This window comes from Saimiri boliviensis, chromosome 14 (assembly GCF_048565385.1).
Source record: "Saimiri boliviensis isolate mSaiBol1 chromosome 14, mSaiBol1.pri, whole genome shotgun sequence".
Taxonomy (NCBI): domain Eukaryota; kingdom Metazoa; phylum Chordata; class Mammalia; order Primates; family Cebidae; genus Saimiri; species Saimiri boliviensis.
In genome coordinates, this window is record NC_133462.1 from 84,513,757 (window position 1) to 84,533,233 (window position 19,477).

Genomic DNA, 19,477 nt, shown 5'->3' on the forward strand with positions numbered 1-19,477 from the left:
GTCCATTATAGGAGGTCATGTTTCAGTCACGTTCTTCCATTAGCAACCTTCTGACTTGCCAAGAAAGAATTAGTCACAGCTCTTGTTAAAGATGGTAAGGGAGACTATTCAAGGTGGGCTCTGACAATGGGGTTTTATAGTAAGGGAGAGAAACTGGGCTCAACTCTGAATACAAGGATGAGTGGAAATTTATAGCCAAGGAGTATGGTGAGTGTCAGTGGATGGAACATTACTAAAAGAAAACACCAGGGATAAGCTGGGATTCTGGCTAAACCAACTTGGCAGGATTATTGTGTAACGCAGGCAAGGGTGACAAGATATTGAAGGTAGGGGACAAGAAATTTGATTAGATATCAAGAAAGATCAGATAGGCTCTGTGTGGTGGCCCACATCTGTGGTCCCAGCACTTTGGGAGGCCAAGAGGGGAGTGGATCACTCTAGGTCAGGAGTTCGAGACCAGCCTGAACAACATGGAGAAACCCCATCTTTACTAAAAATACAAAAATTAGCTGGGCATGGTGGCGCAAACCTGTAATCCCAGCTACTTAGGAGGCTGAGGCAGGAGAATCACTTGAACCTGGGAGGTGGAGGATGCAGTAAGCTGAGATTGTGCCCCCGCACTCCAGCCCAGGTGACAGAGTGAGACTCCGTTTCAAAAACAAAAAACAAAAACAAAAAGGATGATCAGATAGCAAGTGTGAAGGATTTTCACTAAACTGACCCAGCAGGAGTTTTGCTAACACTGGATTAAGTGGGCAGTCACTGGACGAAGGACAGAGCCCGAAGTTGGTGATTAGTAAGAAGAACTCAGAGGAGCCTGACGCCAGCTTTGTTAAAGGAGAGAGTCTTTGTCATGACTCGTCTATTTTTTGCAGCCACGCATTTCATTAATTCTTTTATCAAATATATAGTAAGTAAGGGGTATTAAAACAGTAAAAACAACAAGTAAGCACTCTGGCAGAGACCAGGGCAGTGCAACAACTTGCCTTGTTAGGTTGAGAATATGTGATTCCACGTCTGGGCTCAGTGGTTTATACCTGTAACCCCAACATTCTGGGAGGCCAAGGCAGGAGGACAGCTTGAAGTCAGGAAATCAAGATCAGCCTGATCAACATAGCAAGACCCCGTCTCTACAAAAAAAAAAAAAAAAAAAAAATTCTTTTTAAAATTAGCCAGGCATGGTGGCTGCACCTGTAGTCTCAGCTACTCTAGTGGCTAGGGCAGGAGGATCACTTGAGTTTAGGAGTTGGAGGCTACAGTGAGCTGTGATTATGCCACTGCTCTCCTGCCTGAGTGACAGCACATGATCTTGTCTCAAAAAACAAAAAACAAATAACCCCACATGATTCCATGATTGAGTTATTACCACCACTTAATTAATGGACTTAATTGAAATTAGGATGAAGAATAACTCAGAGCATCATCTTTTTTTTTTTTTTTTTTTTTTTTTTTTTTTTTGAGACGGAGTTTTCGCTCTTGTTACCCAGGCTGGAGTGCAATGGCGCGATCTCGGCTCACCACCACCTCCGCCTCCTGGGTTCAGGCAATTCTCCTGCCTCAGCCTCCTGAGTAGCTGGGATTACAGGCACGTGCCACCATGCCCAGCTAATTTTTTGTATTTTTAGTAGAGACGGGGTTTCACCATGTTGACCAGGATGGTCTCGATCTCTCGACCTCGTGATCCACCCGCCTCGGCCTCCCAAAGTGCTGGGATTACAGGCTTGAGCCACTGCGCCTGGCAAGAGCACCATCTTTTGAAGAGAAGAATATGTGGGCTATCTAGACCTGTACTGTCCCATACTGTGGCCAGTAGCCATATGTGGCTAGTGAACACTTGAAATGTGGCTAGTCTAAACTGAGATATGCTATAAACTTAAAGTGAAAACACACAATGGCTTTCAAAGGCTTAGTATGATTAAGTCAGGCAGCACTGCAAGTCCAAGATTGCAAACACTGCAAGTAATCTACAACTATGGGAGTGGGTCTGAACCTCAAAGTCCATGACATCAGAAGGACCTGGAGGGAGTGGAATGAGTTCAGTCAGAACCTTTTTTTGTGATTCTGTACAAGGCCAAAGAGAATTCACTGTGGGCAACATTTACATGCCTCACATTTTCAAAGGAAAGTTATCAGAACAGGTACAGACCACAGCCATAGACTAGTTACGACTTAAATGAAAAAATGGGCAAAATATCTGAATGGACATTTCTCAAATGAGACCTACAAATGGCTCACAAGTATGTGAAAAAATGTTCAACATCGCTAATCGTCAGAAAAATGCAAATCAAAACTACGAAGAGATATCATCCCACCCAAGTTTCAACGGTTTTTGCCAAAAAGACAAGGAATAACAGAAGCTAGTGAGGATGCAGAGAAAGGGATCCTCATGCATGGTTGGTGGGAATGTAAATGAGTGCAGCCACTATGAGAACAGGATGGAGATTCCTCAAAAAACTGCAAATAGGCCAGGCATGGTGGCTCACTTCTCCAATCCCAGCACTTTGGGAGGCGAAGGCGGGTGGATCACCTGAGGTCAGGAGTTCGAGACCCGCCTGGCCAATATGGTGAAACCCTGTCTCCGCTACAAATACAAATTAGCTGGCCATGGTGGTGTGTGCCTGTAAACCCAGCTACTCAGGAGGCTGAGGCAGGAGAACCGCCTGAACCCAGAAGGTAGAGGTTGCAGTTAGCCAAGATTGTTCCATTGCACTCCAGCCTGGGCAACAAGAGTAAACTCTGTCTCAAAAAACAAAAACTGGCTGGGTGCAGTGGCTCACGCCTGTGATCCCAGCACTTTGGGAGGCCGAGGTGGGTGGATCACCTGAGCTCGGGAGTTTGAGACCACCCTGGGCAACACGGTGAAACCCCATCTCTACTAAAAAGTTAGCCAAGTGTGGTGGTATGTACCTGTAGCCCCAGCTACCCAGGAGGCTGAGACAAGAGAATCGCTGGAGCTCCAGAGGCAGAGATCACAGTGAACCGACACTGCGCCATTGCACTCCAGCTTGGGCTACAGAGTGAGACCCTGTCTCAAACAAACAAATGAAAACAAACAAACAAACAAAAAAAGAAATTGAAAATAGAAGCACCATATGATTGATCCAGCAATTTCACTCTTGGGCATATACCTAAAAGCAAGAAAGTCAATATATCAAAAAGCCATCGGCACTCCCATGTTCATGGAGGCACTCTGCTCACAATAGTAAAAATATGGAATCAACCTAAGTACTCATCATTGGATGAACGGATAAAGATAACACGGTATATTTTCACGACGGAATATTATTCAGCCAAAATCCTGTCATTTGCAGCAACATGGAAGGAACTGCAGGTCATTATGCTAAGTGAAATCAGCCAAGCACAGAAAGACAAATATCACATGTTCTTACTTATATGTGTAAGGTAACAAAGTAAATCTCATGGAGGAAAGAGTAGATTAGCGGTTACCAGAGGCCGGGAAGGATGGGTGGGGAGCAAAGAGAAGTTTATTAATGGCTACAAATACACAGTTTGATAGAAGAAGCAAGACTTCATGTTATATCAGTAGGACGACAATAATCTACAATAATCTATTGTGTATTTCAAAATAGCTAGAAGAATTCAAATGGTTCGAGAATGAACAAAAGACAAATATTTAAGGTAATGGATACCCGAAGTACATTAATTTGATCTTTACAAATTACATGAATATATAAAATTATCACATCTCCTGAAACTATGCACATCTATTATACATCAATTAAAATTTTTTAAATGAATTTATACGCACTCCAATCCACCAAAATGTGTCCTTTTGAGTCTTAGCCTCTCAATTTTGCTGTTTGGCTCCTTCCATTCTTGAAATCCCAACACAAATCTCCCCCCTTGCCTGAGGATCATAAGCGAACCAACGACTTCACTGGCAAAGACCAAAGTGATTCATTCAAAGCTATTTGATTTTGAGTAGCCACAAAGTGCCGGGCGCTGTTCTAGGTGCTGGTAACACAGCAGTGAAGGAAACAGGCCAAGACCTTGTGTCATGGCGTCCATATATTAGAGGCCTTACTCCTCTGAATTTTCCTGTTTACTCTTCCTTCCATTTGTTTGTTTGTGGGTTGTTTTTTGTTTTTGTTTTTGTTTTTGAGACAAAGTCTCACTCTGTTACCCAAGCTGGAGTCCAATGGCACAATCTCAGCTCACTGCAACCTCTGCCTCCCAGGTTCAAGCGACTCTCCCACTTCAGCCTCCTGGGTAGCTGAGACTACAGGTGTGTGCCATCATGCCCAGATAAATATTTTTTGCATTTTTAGTAGAGACGAGGTTTCACCATGTTAGCCAGGCTGGTCTTGAACTCCTGACCTCAAGTAATCCTCCTGCCTCAGCCTCCCAAAGTGCTGGGATTATAGGTGTGAGCTGTGTGAGCCACCACACTAGCCTACTCTTCCTTCCATTTATTGGGCTGCTCTGTTTCCTGAGTTACACTTCCATATATGGGTGTGTATGACATTATGGTATGCAGGGGGAAATCCTTGTCTTATAAATGTTAATAGACTTATGATGAATGTTGTTTAGAATTGCAGTTTTATCTTGGAGGATATCTCAGGTGATCACCTTAGAGCTGGTTCTCCTGAAAATCCCCTTGGAGAACTCGTTCAGACTGAGTCGGCACCTTTCCTGATGAGGGCAGCGACTTGAAAGGCAATAAAACTAGCATTCTTGCATCAAGAAAAAGGATTACATAGTCTTAAACACAGGCCTGCTATTCAGCTGTCAAAAAGTCCACAAGGTGACCAGATGTGTAGCCAACTAATGGAACCTGTCAGCTCACAGCTTATCATCCACAAAAGCAATAGGGAATTCCTCTAGTTAATGATTCTCCCTGACAGAAGCTTGGCAATGGCCTTGGTTCATTTGTTATATTGGTTAAGTAATTGCACAAATTAAGAAGATTGCTCTGGGGACTTACAGTTTCATGATACAATCAAGAGTACAGTTTGCTCTTAAAATTTTGTGGGTTCCTGATTTAGGAATCAGCTAATTCTTTATTACTGTCAAGGTAATGAGATGGAAGTATAACAAACAGTCTGGTGCACTGGCTCACACCTGTAATCCCAGCACTTTGGGAGGCCGAGGCAGGCAGACCACTTGAGGCCAGGAGTTCGAGATCAGCCTGGCCAACATGGTGAAACCCCATCGCTACTAAAAATACAAAAATTCCAGGTGTTGTGGCGTGTGCCTATAATCCTAGCTACTCGGGAGGCTGAGGCAAAGAATCGCTTGACTCTGGGAGGCAGAGACTGCAGTGAGCCAGGATCACACCACTACACTCCAGCCTGGGCAACAGGGCAAGACTCCATCTCAAAAACAAAACAAAACAAAAACAAAAAGCCAAAAATCAAATGGCTGGGTGCAGTGGCTCACGTCTGTAATCCCAGCACTTTGGGAGGCTGAAGCGGGTGGGTCACCTGAGGTCAGGAGTTTGAGACAGCCTGGCCAACATGGAGAAACTCTGTCTCTCCTAAAAATACAAAAAAAATTAGCCGGGTATGGTGGTGGTAGCTGTAGTTCCAGCTACTTGGGAGGCTGAGGCAGGAGAATCACTTGAACCTGGGAGACAGAGGTTGCAGTGAGCTGAGATCTCACCACTGCACTCTAGCCTGGGCGACAGGGAGAGACGTTGTCTCAAAAAAAGAAAAGAAAAGAAAGTGTAACAAACAATTATTTGTACTTCCAGGAGTAAGCTGAACTGTGATGAATGAAGCAGCTGGGGTCTGGTTACTACCTTAATCTATATGATATAATAGAGCTATGTCAAGAAATAAGGCTTCTGAAGAGGCTGATGATGTTGATTTGGGCATAAATTGCAATCTGTACTTGGTGATAAGATATCTGATATTTACCTTCTCCTTTCTTTTGCAAGTACACAAGATAAAAAAATAACTAAAACGAGTCCACCGTTTTTCTTCAATATTTATAAAACTATAAAACTCTCCAACTGGCTTTACTAGACAGGATTAGATAAATTTGGGATAAAGTTAGAATGATTTACATTTCTAAAAGAGGACACAAAACAAGAACCGTCAGTTTAAAGAAAACCCATTTTTATAACACATTGACTAGGCTAGAGATTAATGAATGCTGTTCAGAATGAAAAAACTTAATAAACTTGATGACTGGAAAACTTGTTCCATCATTCTCCCCATTGTTCCATAGACCATATTATTCAGCAGAAGATGCTTTGCAGAATTGCAAAACATCAGGAAGTCAGTTAACGCAACCAAGCTGCTAGCATTGCTTTTAAATGCCACACCACTCTGCACAGCAAGTCTACTATCCTTTGAGAACTAGCCACATTCTTGGAAGATGCTTGACCCCCAAGAGTAAGAGGGACCACTGGGGACCAACTCCTCTTCCATAATCCCCCACTCTTTTCTCACAAGTAACACCTCGGACATTGCAGATTAATTACAACTTTCCCCAACCAGAAACCAACACCAGAGTACAAAATAGCGAATGGAAAGAAGTACAAAATAGTGAATGGAAAGAAGCGAAATGCTCTGCCTTTTCAAGGCGGAGCCAAACTCAGGAGCCCACTGAGGACACGGCAGTAGTTTTACAGAATCAGACACTTGTAACCCTGTAGGCCCTTGCACAGTGCTTCAAGAAGACAGAATGGGATAGGACAGTGAAAGAGAACAGAGGGGCTTCAGCTTCATGGAAATAGAGACCAAATCTCTTTTTACCTACTTTTTTTGCACCATTATAGACCCAGGTGATAGCACAGTGCCTGGAGCAGAGTACAGTAAGCACCGGTAACTGACCTCCATTGCCATTTTTACGCCTAGAGGTTGCACAATGAGTACATGCTGAATGCTGCTGAAATGACAAGTGAGTGGGCCTGATGGGGAGGCGAGTGCCATCCACAAAGGCCCCAAATGGCACAGCTGCCCCCAACTTCCTCACACTGCACTGCAGCAGGGCCCCTTGCACCTAATGCCATGATTTGTTCCATTAGATTAAAAACAGCGAGGCACGTTTAACAGATCCAATACTCCACCAGGCATACCGTATTGCTAGACTTGCAGTCTTGCCAATGGCTAGGTGTTTACATCACTTAAGAAGATAGCTCTTAGGCCAGGAGCGGTGGCTCACGCCTGTAATCCCAGCACTTTGGGAGACCAAGGTGGGCAGATCACCTGAAGTCAGTAGTTCAAGACTATCCTAGCCAACGTCGTGAAACCCTATCTCTACTACAAGTACAAAAAAAAAAAAAAAAAAATTGGCTGGAAATGGTGGAGCACACCTGTAGTCCCAGTTACTCAGGAGGCTGAGGCAGGAGAATCACTTGAACCCAGGAGGCGGAGCAGTGAGCCCAGATTGCATCACTGCACTCCAGCGTGGGTGACAAGAGTGAAACTCCATCTCAAAAAAAAAGAAGAAGATAGCTCTTTGGATTTGCCTCTCCTAATCTTTGGGTCTAGCATCAGCACTCCATTTACAATCATATTGAATTTCTTGGTATCACAGAAAAAAAAGTCATCAGAAAAAAAGCAAATGCTATTTTCTTATTTAAAAATTTAAGTTGGGCATGTTGGCTCATGCCTGTAATCCCAGCACTTTGGGAGACAGAGGTGGGCAGACTGCTTGAGTTTGAGACTAGCCTGGGTAACAGCAACATGGCGAAAGCTGGTCTCTAAAGAAAAAAAAATACACACACACACACACACACACAAAATTAGCTGAGCGTGTTGGCACATTCCTGAAGTCCCAGCTACTCGGGAGGCTGAGGTGGGAGGATCCCCAGAGCCTGGGAGGTGGAAGTTGCAGTCAGTGGTAATCGCACCACCCCACTCCAGCGTCGGTGACACAGAGACCCTTCTCAAAAAAATAAAATTTAAAAAAATGTAGGGCATTTTCTCTCATGCATACCCATACACGGGCATACACACTTGCAAAATCAAAAACAACCAAATCCTCCCCTTCCAACCGCTCCAGTCTTCTCTCTTCTCTATGCCTGTTGCCGCTCCATCTCCACACTGCTCCCTGCTCCACCTCAAAGCACGTTCTGCGACTGAAGTGGAGGTATCTCCCACCCGCCTCCTGTGAGTCTCCTACAAGCACACTCTGCCCCGGGCATGCAGTCCCAGGGGCTTGCTGGGTTTCCCTTGTAGGTCAGCCTTCTCATAGAGCTGGTCCACCCTCTGCAAGGGGAAATGAAAGGTATATACCTCTCACCAGTTTTGTCTTGCACCTGGCATATGAGATGGTCAGCCCAATTAGCAGACTTGGGCCAAAGGACCTGGGTCTGGTTATGGACGAAATAAACTGTGGGGCTTGGGACATGTGCTATCATAACACACCCACATGAGACACACGCATGCGTGCACACACACAAAACTATGAATATGATTATTCAGATGAATTACATTGGTGGTTTCCTGATGCCCAAATTCGAATCCCGGCTTCATTTTGGAATAATAAGTTTCCCACCTCCCTGCATCCGATCCGCTTCAGTATTGTACCAGGACACCCTCATTCCTCAACCCATGCCAAGCCAACAACAAAAATTCATGACTCCAGTCCTACCTCTCATGCTTTATTCATTGCCTCCGAAACCTGGTAATCCCACCCTCATTTTCTTTTCCTGCCAAACCCAGCACTTCCTGGAAACTTTCCCAATGTTTCTCAGCCTTACAAACAATTGGTGCTAATTTGTCACACCGCCTAAGCTACATCATAGCCTGTTCTATGTTTTGAACAACCAAGGCTTTGACTTGTAGCAAAGGCCTTCAAAGCGCCACTGCTGTAATAGTTTGTATGTAGTTGGAGATGGATTTTAATTAGTCTATTGCACAAATATCTGAAGCAATAAGACGCCTGACCAATGAGTGACAGGGAAACTGACTGAGACACCAGAACAAAGTTCCACCAAAATACAACCTTCCAGGAAACAGAAAATGGGGACTCTGCTTCCATCTGGGAGTGCCTATGGGTGCGAATGCCAATGATTATCACAGTAGGGAGGAAAGGGGAGCCCCCAGCTAGTCACTAGGCTACAAATACTGCCTCTTCCCACTCTCATTTAAAAAAAAAAAAAAAAAAAAAATACGGCCAGGCACAGTGGCTCACAGTGGGATTGCAATGCCTGGAACCCTAACACTTTCAGAAGCCCAGGTAGGAGGATCACTTGACGCCAGGAGTTGAAGACCAGCCTGATCAACAAAGCCAGATCCTGTCTCCACAAAAAAAAATTAAAAACTTAGTCAGGTGTGGTGGCACATGCCTGTAATCCCAGCTACTTGGGAGGTTGAAGTGGGAGGATCCCTTGAGCCCTGTGGGAGTTTGAGGCTGCAGTGAGCTATGATTGTGCCACTGCACTCCAACCTGGGTGACAGGGTAAGAGTCTAGCTCTTAAAATAAAACCAGCAAACAAAAAATTGGCCAGGTGCAGCAGCTCACACCCGTAATCCCAGCACTTTGGAAGGCCGAGGTGGGTGGATCACCTGAGGTCAGGAGTTCGAGATCAGCCTGGCCAACATGGTGAAACCCCATCTCTACTAAAAATACAAAAATTAGCCGGGCGTGGTGGCGGGTGCCTGTAATCTCAGCTACTCGGGAGGCTGAGGCAGGACAATTGCTAAGGCGGAGGTTGCAGGGAGGCGGAGAATGCAGTGACGTGAGATCACACCACTGCACTCCAGCCTGGGCGACAAAGTGAGACTCCGTCTAAAAACAAAAATAAAAAATAAAAAGCAAGGAATTATAGAGGACAGATTTAAACGTTGCAGCATAGTCCACAGTCATTCATCCCATCGATTTGGTTGTCGTCTTTCCTGCTCATTTTCTTAGCCAAAATTAAAGTACCTTAGCTGCTTTGCTTTTTCCCAGTTACGGTCAGCTTCTGCTCCGTGGTGCTTCTTTGGACTTGGGGGTCCGGAGTGAGACCCCGGGATTCCCCAGTGCTTCCCCTCCAGGCACTATAACTTCCTGGGCGCCAAACAGGCTGCCCACGCAGCCCGGAAGACCAGAAGCTTCAACGCAGCCCCATCCCCAGCCCTGCGCCTCCCCAGGTCGGAAAAGGAGAAGCCCGTAGGGCGGTGAGAAAGCTTTGCCCCCGCCCCCTGGAAGCCCAGTGAGGGCGCGCAGGTGCTGGGAGTGGAGACTTCATTTGCATCTCTGCAACGCCCACCCCGCAGTGCCACGCCCCCGAGCGCGAGGCCTTCTGGGAGTTCTGATCCCGGAGAGACCTTGGGGTGCTGCAGACTGACAGTGAACTACCACTGCGGTGGCGGCTCTGCCTCCCGGGGGCTGGAGCTCCCCAACGGCCAATGAGACGGGACCACGTGAGCCTCCAAAACACCCTGAGGTGCGGGCGGGGCTGCTGGGCACTCACTTCTCAGCTCGGCCGGCCGTCGCCGCGCCCCTCCCTGGCCCCTCCCACATCCCCGTTTACGGCCTCTAAATGTAGCATTTGCGCCTTAGTCCTTCACAGCCTTGATTTTCCAAAGATAGGCCTGGACTTTTGCAAACAGGGGTTCTCCTCCTTCAGGAGTCTTTCTGTAGCGTCATACCTACGGGCTACTGGAAATTACACTGGTGACTTGTAGGATCCCGGTGTAAACAGAAGCTGCTTTCGGAAATCTGGCACCCTGCACAGTCCACAGTTGCAAACACAATGACCAAGACCTACTTCCACGCTGTCCTCAGTGTACTGCCCAGTGAGGCTGCAACGCGTGCACCTCTGCGAAAGGCGCCCACCTTTTCCCCAGTCCTTCTGTCACTTAGCACCCTATCAAAATGGAAGAATCCCTGAATGAACCCATTTCAAGTTTCAATTGTGCTAAAATATTGCAATCCTAAGTGCTGGTTGCCTACAGCTTCCTTCCTACTGATTTTGGCTGGTGTCTAAAAAGAAGGTACCCCCAAAAATAAAATAAAGTTTAAATTTTAAAAAGACCCAGAAATGAATGCCTTCTGTGTCAGCCCAGTAAATAGTTTACTTTCTTTTCTTTTTGTTTTTAGAAACAGGATCTTGCTATATTGTCCAGACTAGATTAAAACTCCTGGGCTCGAGTGATCCTCCTGACTCAGCCCCCCATGAAACTGGGACTGACTATAGAAAATTTAAACATTTTCTGGTTGACACTTGGTTGAGTTTATCTGAAGGCCCTGGATCAATAGAAAGGAAATGTTCAGGTTAAAATAAAGGATTATGGAGACCAACTTTTTATTGTGCAGAGGAAGCTCTCCAATAGCAGACTTCAGAGAGAGCAGGTTGTAAAATGTTTCCTGTTGGACCTAAAAGGGTGCCTGGCTCTTAGTTGGTTATCTCCTGGATCTGGAAAGGAAGGAAGGGGAAAAAAAGGTGGGAAGCCAGGCTCGGTGGTTCACATCTGTACTCCTAGCATTTTGGGAGGCCGAGGTGGGCAGATCGCCTGAAAATACAAAAATTAGCCGGGTGAGGTGGTGTGCATCTGTAGTCCCAGCTACTCCAGAGGCAGAGGCAGGAGGATCACTTGAACCCAGGAGGTGGAGGTTGCAGTAAGCTGAGACTGTGCTACTGTACTCCAGCCTGGGTGACAGAATGAGACCCTGTCTCAAAAAAACAAAAACAAAAAAGAACAACAACAACAACAACAAAAAGATAGGGAAGAAGGGGATTCTCTATAGAATGTGGATTTTCCCACAAGGGACTACTTTGCAGGGCCATTTCAAGATGTGGCAGATAAACATGTTTTGGAGTAAAATATTTTGATATCTTCCTTCTTATGCCAGAGTCAGATTGGAAGGTAAGTCACATTGTACAGGGTTAAATAAAACCCATCTGATGAGAATTTATGGTTTGTAGGGCATGACTCCCCAGATTCCTTAGGAATTTGGGCAAGATAAAAAAATCAGAGCTTAGTCCTCTGGTGTGTGCCATCACACCTGGCTAATTTATTTTACTATATTCTTTCAGTAGAGAAAGGGTTTCACCATGTTGGCCAGGCTGGTCTTGTACTCCTGACCTCAGGCGATCCTCCTGCCTTGGCCTCCCAAAGTGCTGGAATTAAAGGCATGAGCCACCAGCCCAAAACAGAATGAGTATTCTGATGAGCTGAGCAGAGGACGTTGGCTTTGTAGACAGAAAAGCACTGAGGGAAGTATTAATAGAAGCGGAGAGCAAAAAGCAGATTGGTCCTTTCAAAGTTATTTTCCTCCTACAGGTTTGAGAGAAGAAAAATAGCTCCAAGCATTCTGAGCTCTGTAAAGTGCGCAGGACCAGAGAGACAGGAGTGTGAGATTTCAGTCATGCCTTCCCCCAGTCCTTCCATGACCCCCTACCTGGGGGTCAATTGTTTAAAGCAATTTTGTTCCTGACTAGCTGCCTCACGCAGTACCTTCCTGTTTCTGGAATCTGTGATACAAAGAACAACATATAGTCAATCAATAGCTTACATTATTTTAATGTGAATTATTGGTAAACAATTTAGGAACTGTCTCTTCTTGTCCTTTAAAAATCCCAGCACTTTGGGAGGCCAAGGAGGGTGGATCATGATGTCAGGAGTTTGAAACTAGCCTGGCCAACATGGTAAAACCCCATCTCTACTAAAAATATAAAATTTGGCTGAGTATGTTGGCTGGTGCCTGTAATCCCAGCTACTCGGGAGGCTGAGGTAGGAGAGAGAATCACTTGAACCCTAGAGGAGGAGGTTGCAGTGAGCCAAGATCACACCATTGTACTCTATCCTGGGCAACAGAGCAAGACTTCTCAAAAAGAAAAAAAAAAAAAAAAAAAGAAACCCCATCTCTACTAAAAATACAAAAAATTAGCCAGGCGTGGTGGCACACATCTATAGTCCCAGCTACTAGGATGGCTGAGGCAGGAGAATCCCTTGAACCTGGGAGGCAGAGGTTGCAGTGAGCTGAGACGGCACCACTGCACTCCAGCCTGGGTGACAGAGGGAGACTCCGCCTCAACAACAACAAAAAAACCAAGCCAAACCAAAAATACCTTGAGGTGGTGAGTCCCTGCATTCCCAAGTACTTGGGAGGCTGAGACAGGAGGATTGCTGGAGCCCAGGAATTAAAGGCTGTGGTGAATCATGATGGCAGCACTGCACTCCAGCCCTAGGCAGTGGTGAGACCCCATCTCTAAACAAAACATAATTTTAAAACCCTACTTGTAATTGTTGCAAGCCCCAGTGAATAGTCACTGGGCAACTTGAATCTATGCTCCTGGGATGCAATCTCAAGCTTGGCCCACATAAATTATGTATATTAATTTTGATTCAGCTTCTTCCTTTTAGGTAGACAGGTTAAAGCAGAGGGGGCTTTCTTATCATGCTTATACCAGTGGGCCAGAGGAGGTCCCCAAATGCAGGTGGGACCTTGACCTTGACCGGTGTCCAGGGTCTTGACACCATCTTGAGAAGGAATTCAAGAATGAGAGAGGAAATAGTGAAAATAGGGAGATTTACTGTAGAGTGAAAAGTACACACTCAAGAAAAGGGAGTGCGGGAGTACTCAGGAGACAGTCACACACAAGGGGGTTTGGGGCTCCTACCTTTGTGGGTTTCTTTAATCAAGGGGCTGAATATTCATGAAATTTCTGGAAAAAGGCAAAGCTTTCTCAGAACTGTGGTGCCACGAATTTTTTTTTTTTTTTTTAAGACGGAGTTTCGCTCTTGTTACCCAGGCTGGAGTGCAATGGCACGATCTCGGCTCACCGCAACCTCCGCCTCCTGGGCTCAGGCAATTCTCCTGCCTCAGCCTCCTGAGTAGCTGGGATTAACAGGCACGTGCCACCATGCCCAGCTAATTTTTTGTATTTTTAGTAGAGATGGGGTTTCACCATGTTGACCAGGACGGTCTTGATCTCTTGACCTCATGATCCATCCGCCTCGGCCTCCCAAAGTGCTGGGATTACAGGCTTGAGCCACCGCGCCCGGTTTTGCCACGAATTTTTACACCAAATATGGGTGTTTGCAGAGCTGTCATGGTGCTGGGGGCGGGGTGTTTAGTATGTTAATGAGTGCATAATGAGGTCCTGGGTGAGACCTAGGTCACTCCAGTGCCATGCTGGGTCTAGTCAGTCTTAGCCAGCTTGGTCCACACCCTGGTTTTTCAGGGTCTTATCAGTTCATAGCTTCTGCAACTATTTCAACGGTTTCCTTTTGTTGGTCATGTAAAACTACTGCCTAGAATATTCTATTCTCCTGTGACCACCCTGTATTATTTCTGTCTCAACGCCCACTAAAACTCGCCTTGTGGGGAATTGGGTTATCTCTTTCTCTCCTGATTTCTTGGAAGATCAAATAAACAACTTAGGTTTGGCTTGGTGGTGTGGAACTTCAGCACGAGTGGCTTCATGTTAGTTTCGGCTGTTGAGCCGAATAGCCTCCCATCAATTTTATCTAATAGACCAGGTACAGTGGCTCATGCCTGCAATCCCAGCACTTTGGGAGGCCTAGGCAGGAGGATCATTTGTAGCGAAGAGTTCAAGACCAGCCTGGGCAACAAAGCAAGAACCCCATCTCTACAACAAATAAAATAAATTAGCCAGGGCCAGGTGTGGTGGCTCACACCTGTAGTCCCAGCACTTTCGGAGGCTGAGGCAGGTGGGTTTCCTGACTTGAAGTCAGGAGTTCAAGACCAGCCTGGCCAACATGGTGAAACCCCATCTCTATTAAAAATACAAAAATTAGCTGGGCATGGTGGCAGGTGCCTGTACTCTCAGATACTTGGGAGGCTTAGAGAGGAGAATCTCTTGAACCCGGGAGAGGGAGGTTTCAGTGAGTACCATTTTATGTTTATGTATTGTACCATTGCACTCTCGCCTGGGTGACAAGAGCAAAACTCCATCTAAAAAGTAAATAATTAAAAAACAGAAAACTCTCTTTTACCAAATTGTTAAGAGATTCTGTTGTATTCTCTCTTAATTATTTAAAAGTTAATGTTTTACAAATAGATCTTTAATCTATCCAAAGCTTACTTAGGTGTGTAGGATGAGACAGAAATATAAATTGCATTTTGTGTGTGTGTGTGTGTGTGTGTGTGTGTCCTCCCAACACCATTTTTTGAACTGTCTTTACCATTTAAATGTGTCTATCATTTTTCATATTCCAAACACATATATGAGTCTGTGTCTTGAATTTTTGTTCTATTCCATCGATCTTTTTTCACTTTTCTTGTACTAATAGGGTTTTAACTACTGCTGTTTTATCATATCTTATTATATTGTAACACAAATCCTTGTTATTCTTTCTCAAAATGATCTTGAATTTACTCTCCTATATGAATTTTACAGTAAGTTTTATGTTCCAAGAAAATCTTGTTACTTTGGTTGAGTTAGCATTGAATCTATAGATTAATTAAGAAATCATGACGAGGCTGGGCGCGGTGGCTCAAGCCTGTAATCCCAGCACTTTGGGGGGCCGAGGCGGGTGGATCACGAGGTCACGAGATCGAGACCATCTTGGTCAACATGGTGAAACCCCGTCTCTACTAAAATACAAAAATTAGCTGGGCATGGTGGCACATGCCTGTAGTCCCAGCTACTCAGGAGGCTGAGGCAGGAGAATTGCTTGAACCTGGGAGCCGGAAGTTTCAGTGAGCAGAGATCGTGCCACTGCACTCCAGCCTGGGTAACAAGAGCGAAACTCCGTCTCAAAAAAAAAAAAAAAAGAAAAAAGAAATCATGACTATCTTTACAATATTGAGACATTTTATCCATTAACATGGTATAGCTTGCTATTTAGTCAGATTTCTTTCTATGTTTTTCACTAAAGCTTTGTAGTATTTGCAGTAGTGCTGCTCTCACATAGTTTTATTGAATTTATTTCTAGTTACTTTATAGTTTTATTTGTTGGTTTAAATGGGACCTTCCCCCCGCACCCAGTTGGGTATTGTTGGCATATAAGAAAGCTCCTGTTGTTTGATAACTCCCCACCAAGCTATATTCACTTACCAATTCTAATAGTTTCTCATTTGGTCCAAGTCCACCTTCTTGTCTTAGTTCAGAATAAGTTCTAAACGACAATTTATTAAATGAACTTTTTAAATGATTGATGATTCTGTAGCTTCCTGAGTTACCAGACTGAGCCTGTGTTCTCCATTCTGGGGGCAAAAGCACAGGAAACTGAGCACTGGCCATGGTCATTGATAACACTAGATTGTTTTTCCATTTGTCCTTTTCTTGCCACAGCAATAACCAAAGCAGACACCCCCAAAAAAACACAGCTAGCTGAATCTAATTAGTTGGGTTTCACATTTTAATATATGAAATTAATCTCTTGGAACAGATTTTATCTCAAAATCTGAAGCAAGAAATAAATTGCTATGTGTGAAAACATTCACTGAAAAAGCAGCTGGAAATGATGCCACGTGTGATCAAGTCACCGGAAGACCTGCAAGGTGGTGAGTGAGGATCCCAGGGCTGCAGGAGGATGTGTAGAATAAAAGTGCTCTCTGCACAGCCACCATTTTCCACCCCACTCCTGTCCCTCCTCTCTGCTCTGCACCTACCACTCCCCACGCAGGGCATTCTAAGTGTTAAGCAACACGTCATACTAAGAATCACCCACATTTTGCCATTCTCTCTGTGGGAAACCAAACATTGCTCATGTTTCTAGTGAGGAAACAATTCAAAGTAAACTACAAGTGGACAAGAGAGATGTAATCTCCTCTATGAGGAACGGTATTGCATAAGTGAAGAGAGGAAACTTGAAGAATTCTTCCTGCTTAGGCCAGGCACGGTGGCTCACACCTGTAATCTCAGCCCTTTGGTAGGCCGAGGTGGGTGGATCACTAGGTCAGGAGATCGAGACCAGCCTGGCCAACATGGTGAAATCCCGTCTCTATTAAAAATACAAATATTAACTGGGCGTGGAGGTGGTGTGTGCCTGTAATCCCAGCTACTCGGGATACCGAGGCAGTAGAATCGCTTGAACCAAGAAGTTGGAGATTACAGTGAGCCAAGACCACACCATTACACTCCAGCCTGGCAATAGAGTGAGACTCCATCTCAAAAAAAAAAAAAAAAAAGGAATTATTCATGCTTAAATATATGTACTGGAATACTGTCCCTTTGACAAACAGAAATTAAATCAGCACAAAGTTAATATTTTACTTATTTAAGCTTCAGTGCCTCTGTTGACATTTTGGAATATACCTTTCCAGATAATTTTATGTATTTATGCAAAATCTACAAGGCAATTGACTCCTATATAATAATGAATGCTTAAGAAAGTAACAAGGCTAGGCATGGTGCCTCACTCCTACAATCGCAGTATTTTAGGAGGCCAAGGCAGGTGGATCCCTTGAGCCCAGGAGTTTGAGACCTGCCTAGGTAATGTAGTGAGACTCTTGTCTCTACAAAAAATAAAAATTTAATTGGCCAGGCATAGTGGGGCGCATCTGTAGTCCCAGACACTCAGGAGGCTGAGGTGGGAGGATTGACTGAACCCCAGGACGACCACCCTGCAGTGAGCTGTGATGATGCCACTACACTTTGCACTCTAGCCTTGGAGACAGACAAGACCCTGTCTCAAAAAAAAAAAAAGAAAGAAAGAAAAAGAACGTTTAAATCTTCCTGATGGGAATGGAAAACCAAACATCGTATGTTCTCACTAATATATAGGAGCTAAGCTATGAGGACGCAAAGGCATAAGAATGGTACGATGGAGTTTGGAGACTTGGGGGGACTTGGGGGGAAGAGTGGGAGGGAGCGAGGGATAAAAGAGTTCAAATATGGTGCAGTGTATATGGCTCGGGTGATGGGTGCACCAAAATCTCACAAACCACCACCAAATAACTTACTCATATAACCAAGTACCACCTGTACCGCAATCACTTATGGAAAAAATAATTTCTAGTGCAAGTTTTTCCTGCATTTGGATGAGGATATAAGTTCAACTCTAATAAATTACAGTGTATCATAAGGATTAAACATCTCTCCCCTGCGTTCTCTCCTAGCTCTGTTCCATCCCACACACAGCTGCTGGATTAATCTTCCAAAACACCAATTTTCTCATGCCACTTTTCAAAAACTGGCTTCCTGGCTTCCTGTGGTCTAAAAACTAGTTTCAAATGCTTTTGTCTGGCATTCAAGGAGGTTGGTAGTGTAGACTCTCCTAAATGTTTCACTCCTACTTCTTGCTTCTACCGCATACCAGCTGTGTGCCCTTGGGATAGTTATTATTATTATTATGAGACAGAGTCTTGCTCTGTCATCCAGGCTGGAGTGCAGTGGTGCGATCTCGGCTCACTGCGACCTCCCCCTCCTCAATTCAAGCAATTCTCCTGCTCAGCCTCCCAAGTAGCTGAGACTACTGGCGTCCACCCCCACGCCTGGCTTGGGCTGGTTATTTTAAGACCCATCCCCCTGCCCTTGTAAAGATCCCACACACCTCCTCCACTCAGTGACTCACTGTAGCAATGCCCAGAAAGCCTGGAACTGAGTCATATTCCAGACCCTGGACTACTCAGGAGTCAGGGGTGATGGTACCACCACCTAATCGCATGGATTGAGGATGGGAACAGTGATTCTCAAGAAGAAAATTTGGGCACCCGTATGAGAAGTTAGTACAACTGCCTATAAGCACTCTGGGCAAAATTTAACAACTGTCTGTTCCAAAAATGCAGAGACACAGGAACTTAGTAACTCTTGTTGGGGTATCTTCCATCATATACGACTCAGTAAGGGTGTATATCAAGCAAATTCAACTGTAGGGACTGCCCCATTCTGAGGCATAGTGTCGCTTATGTTCCTAAATTCATATTTTACCATTGCGGTTCTAGCCACTCTCTGTAGATCAGTCCCACTTGAGCAGCCCAATTTGCTGAGTTTTATCTGTATACAATGTACATATCCTTTGACATAAGAGGTATGTGGTTCAATAATTTAATTTTTTATCATAGATTGCAGAAATTTCACTGTAACACTTGCCTCAAATGGTACAAAATAAACAAAAAGAATGTAGGTTGTGATGAATCAAACAAAACATACTTCGAGTTGTTGTTTCCCCCTTTTGAAACAGCACATTTCTGTTGGTGAAAAGACATGAGACCAAAAAGAATTACAGTTCAGAGTTTCAAAAAGCAAACCAGCTTTAGCGCAATGCTTGAGGTTGGGCTGATAACAAGATCACTCGACTGGTGTTTCCTGACAGCCAACGTCAGAATAATTCCATCTTCATGAGAATTACAGAAAGAACCACAAACCAAACCTCCAAATTGATTCAAAGATAAAATACCCTTAAAAAAAATTTCCCTTCCTATCCGAAGGCAGACCAAGAGGAAGTTTATCCCCCCACCCACAAATTCCCCAGAGAGCTTTCATCTAGAAGGTTTGACTCTGGTTAGATACCCAGCGAGCATCTTCTCTGAACCTCTTGTTTCTTCCGTGGCAAACTCCAGAGAATAAGAAGCCAGATTCAAGATTGCCATGGGCCTCAGGACGACTAAGCAGATGGGGAGAGGCAGTAAACCTGGTCACCAAGAGTGTATGTAGGCATTT

General features: G+C 44.7%; 1 protein-coding gene across 2 annotated transcripts in view; it reads left to right on the forward strand.

The window, feature by feature from the left end:
• Window positions 1-10,221: 10,221 nt before the first annotated feature.
• The window catches only part of EDARADD (EDAR associated via death domain), a 58,297-nt gene continuing 49,041 nt past the window's right edge, over window positions 10,222-19,477 (forward strand). Inside the window, exons 1-2 of one of the 2 annotated variants that reach the window (XM_010345886.3) lie at window positions 10,222-10,345; window positions 16,263-16,377. In XM_010345886.3, coding sequence (XP_010344188.1) covers window positions 16,335-16,377 — 43 coding nt within the window. In that variant the 5' untranslated portion in view covers window positions 10,222-10,345; window positions 16,263-16,334. Of the gene's footprint in view, window positions 10,346-16,262; window positions 16,378-19,258; window positions 19,464-19,477 lie in introns of those variants that run through there. The other variant, XM_074385351.1, reaches the window with a different exon arrangement.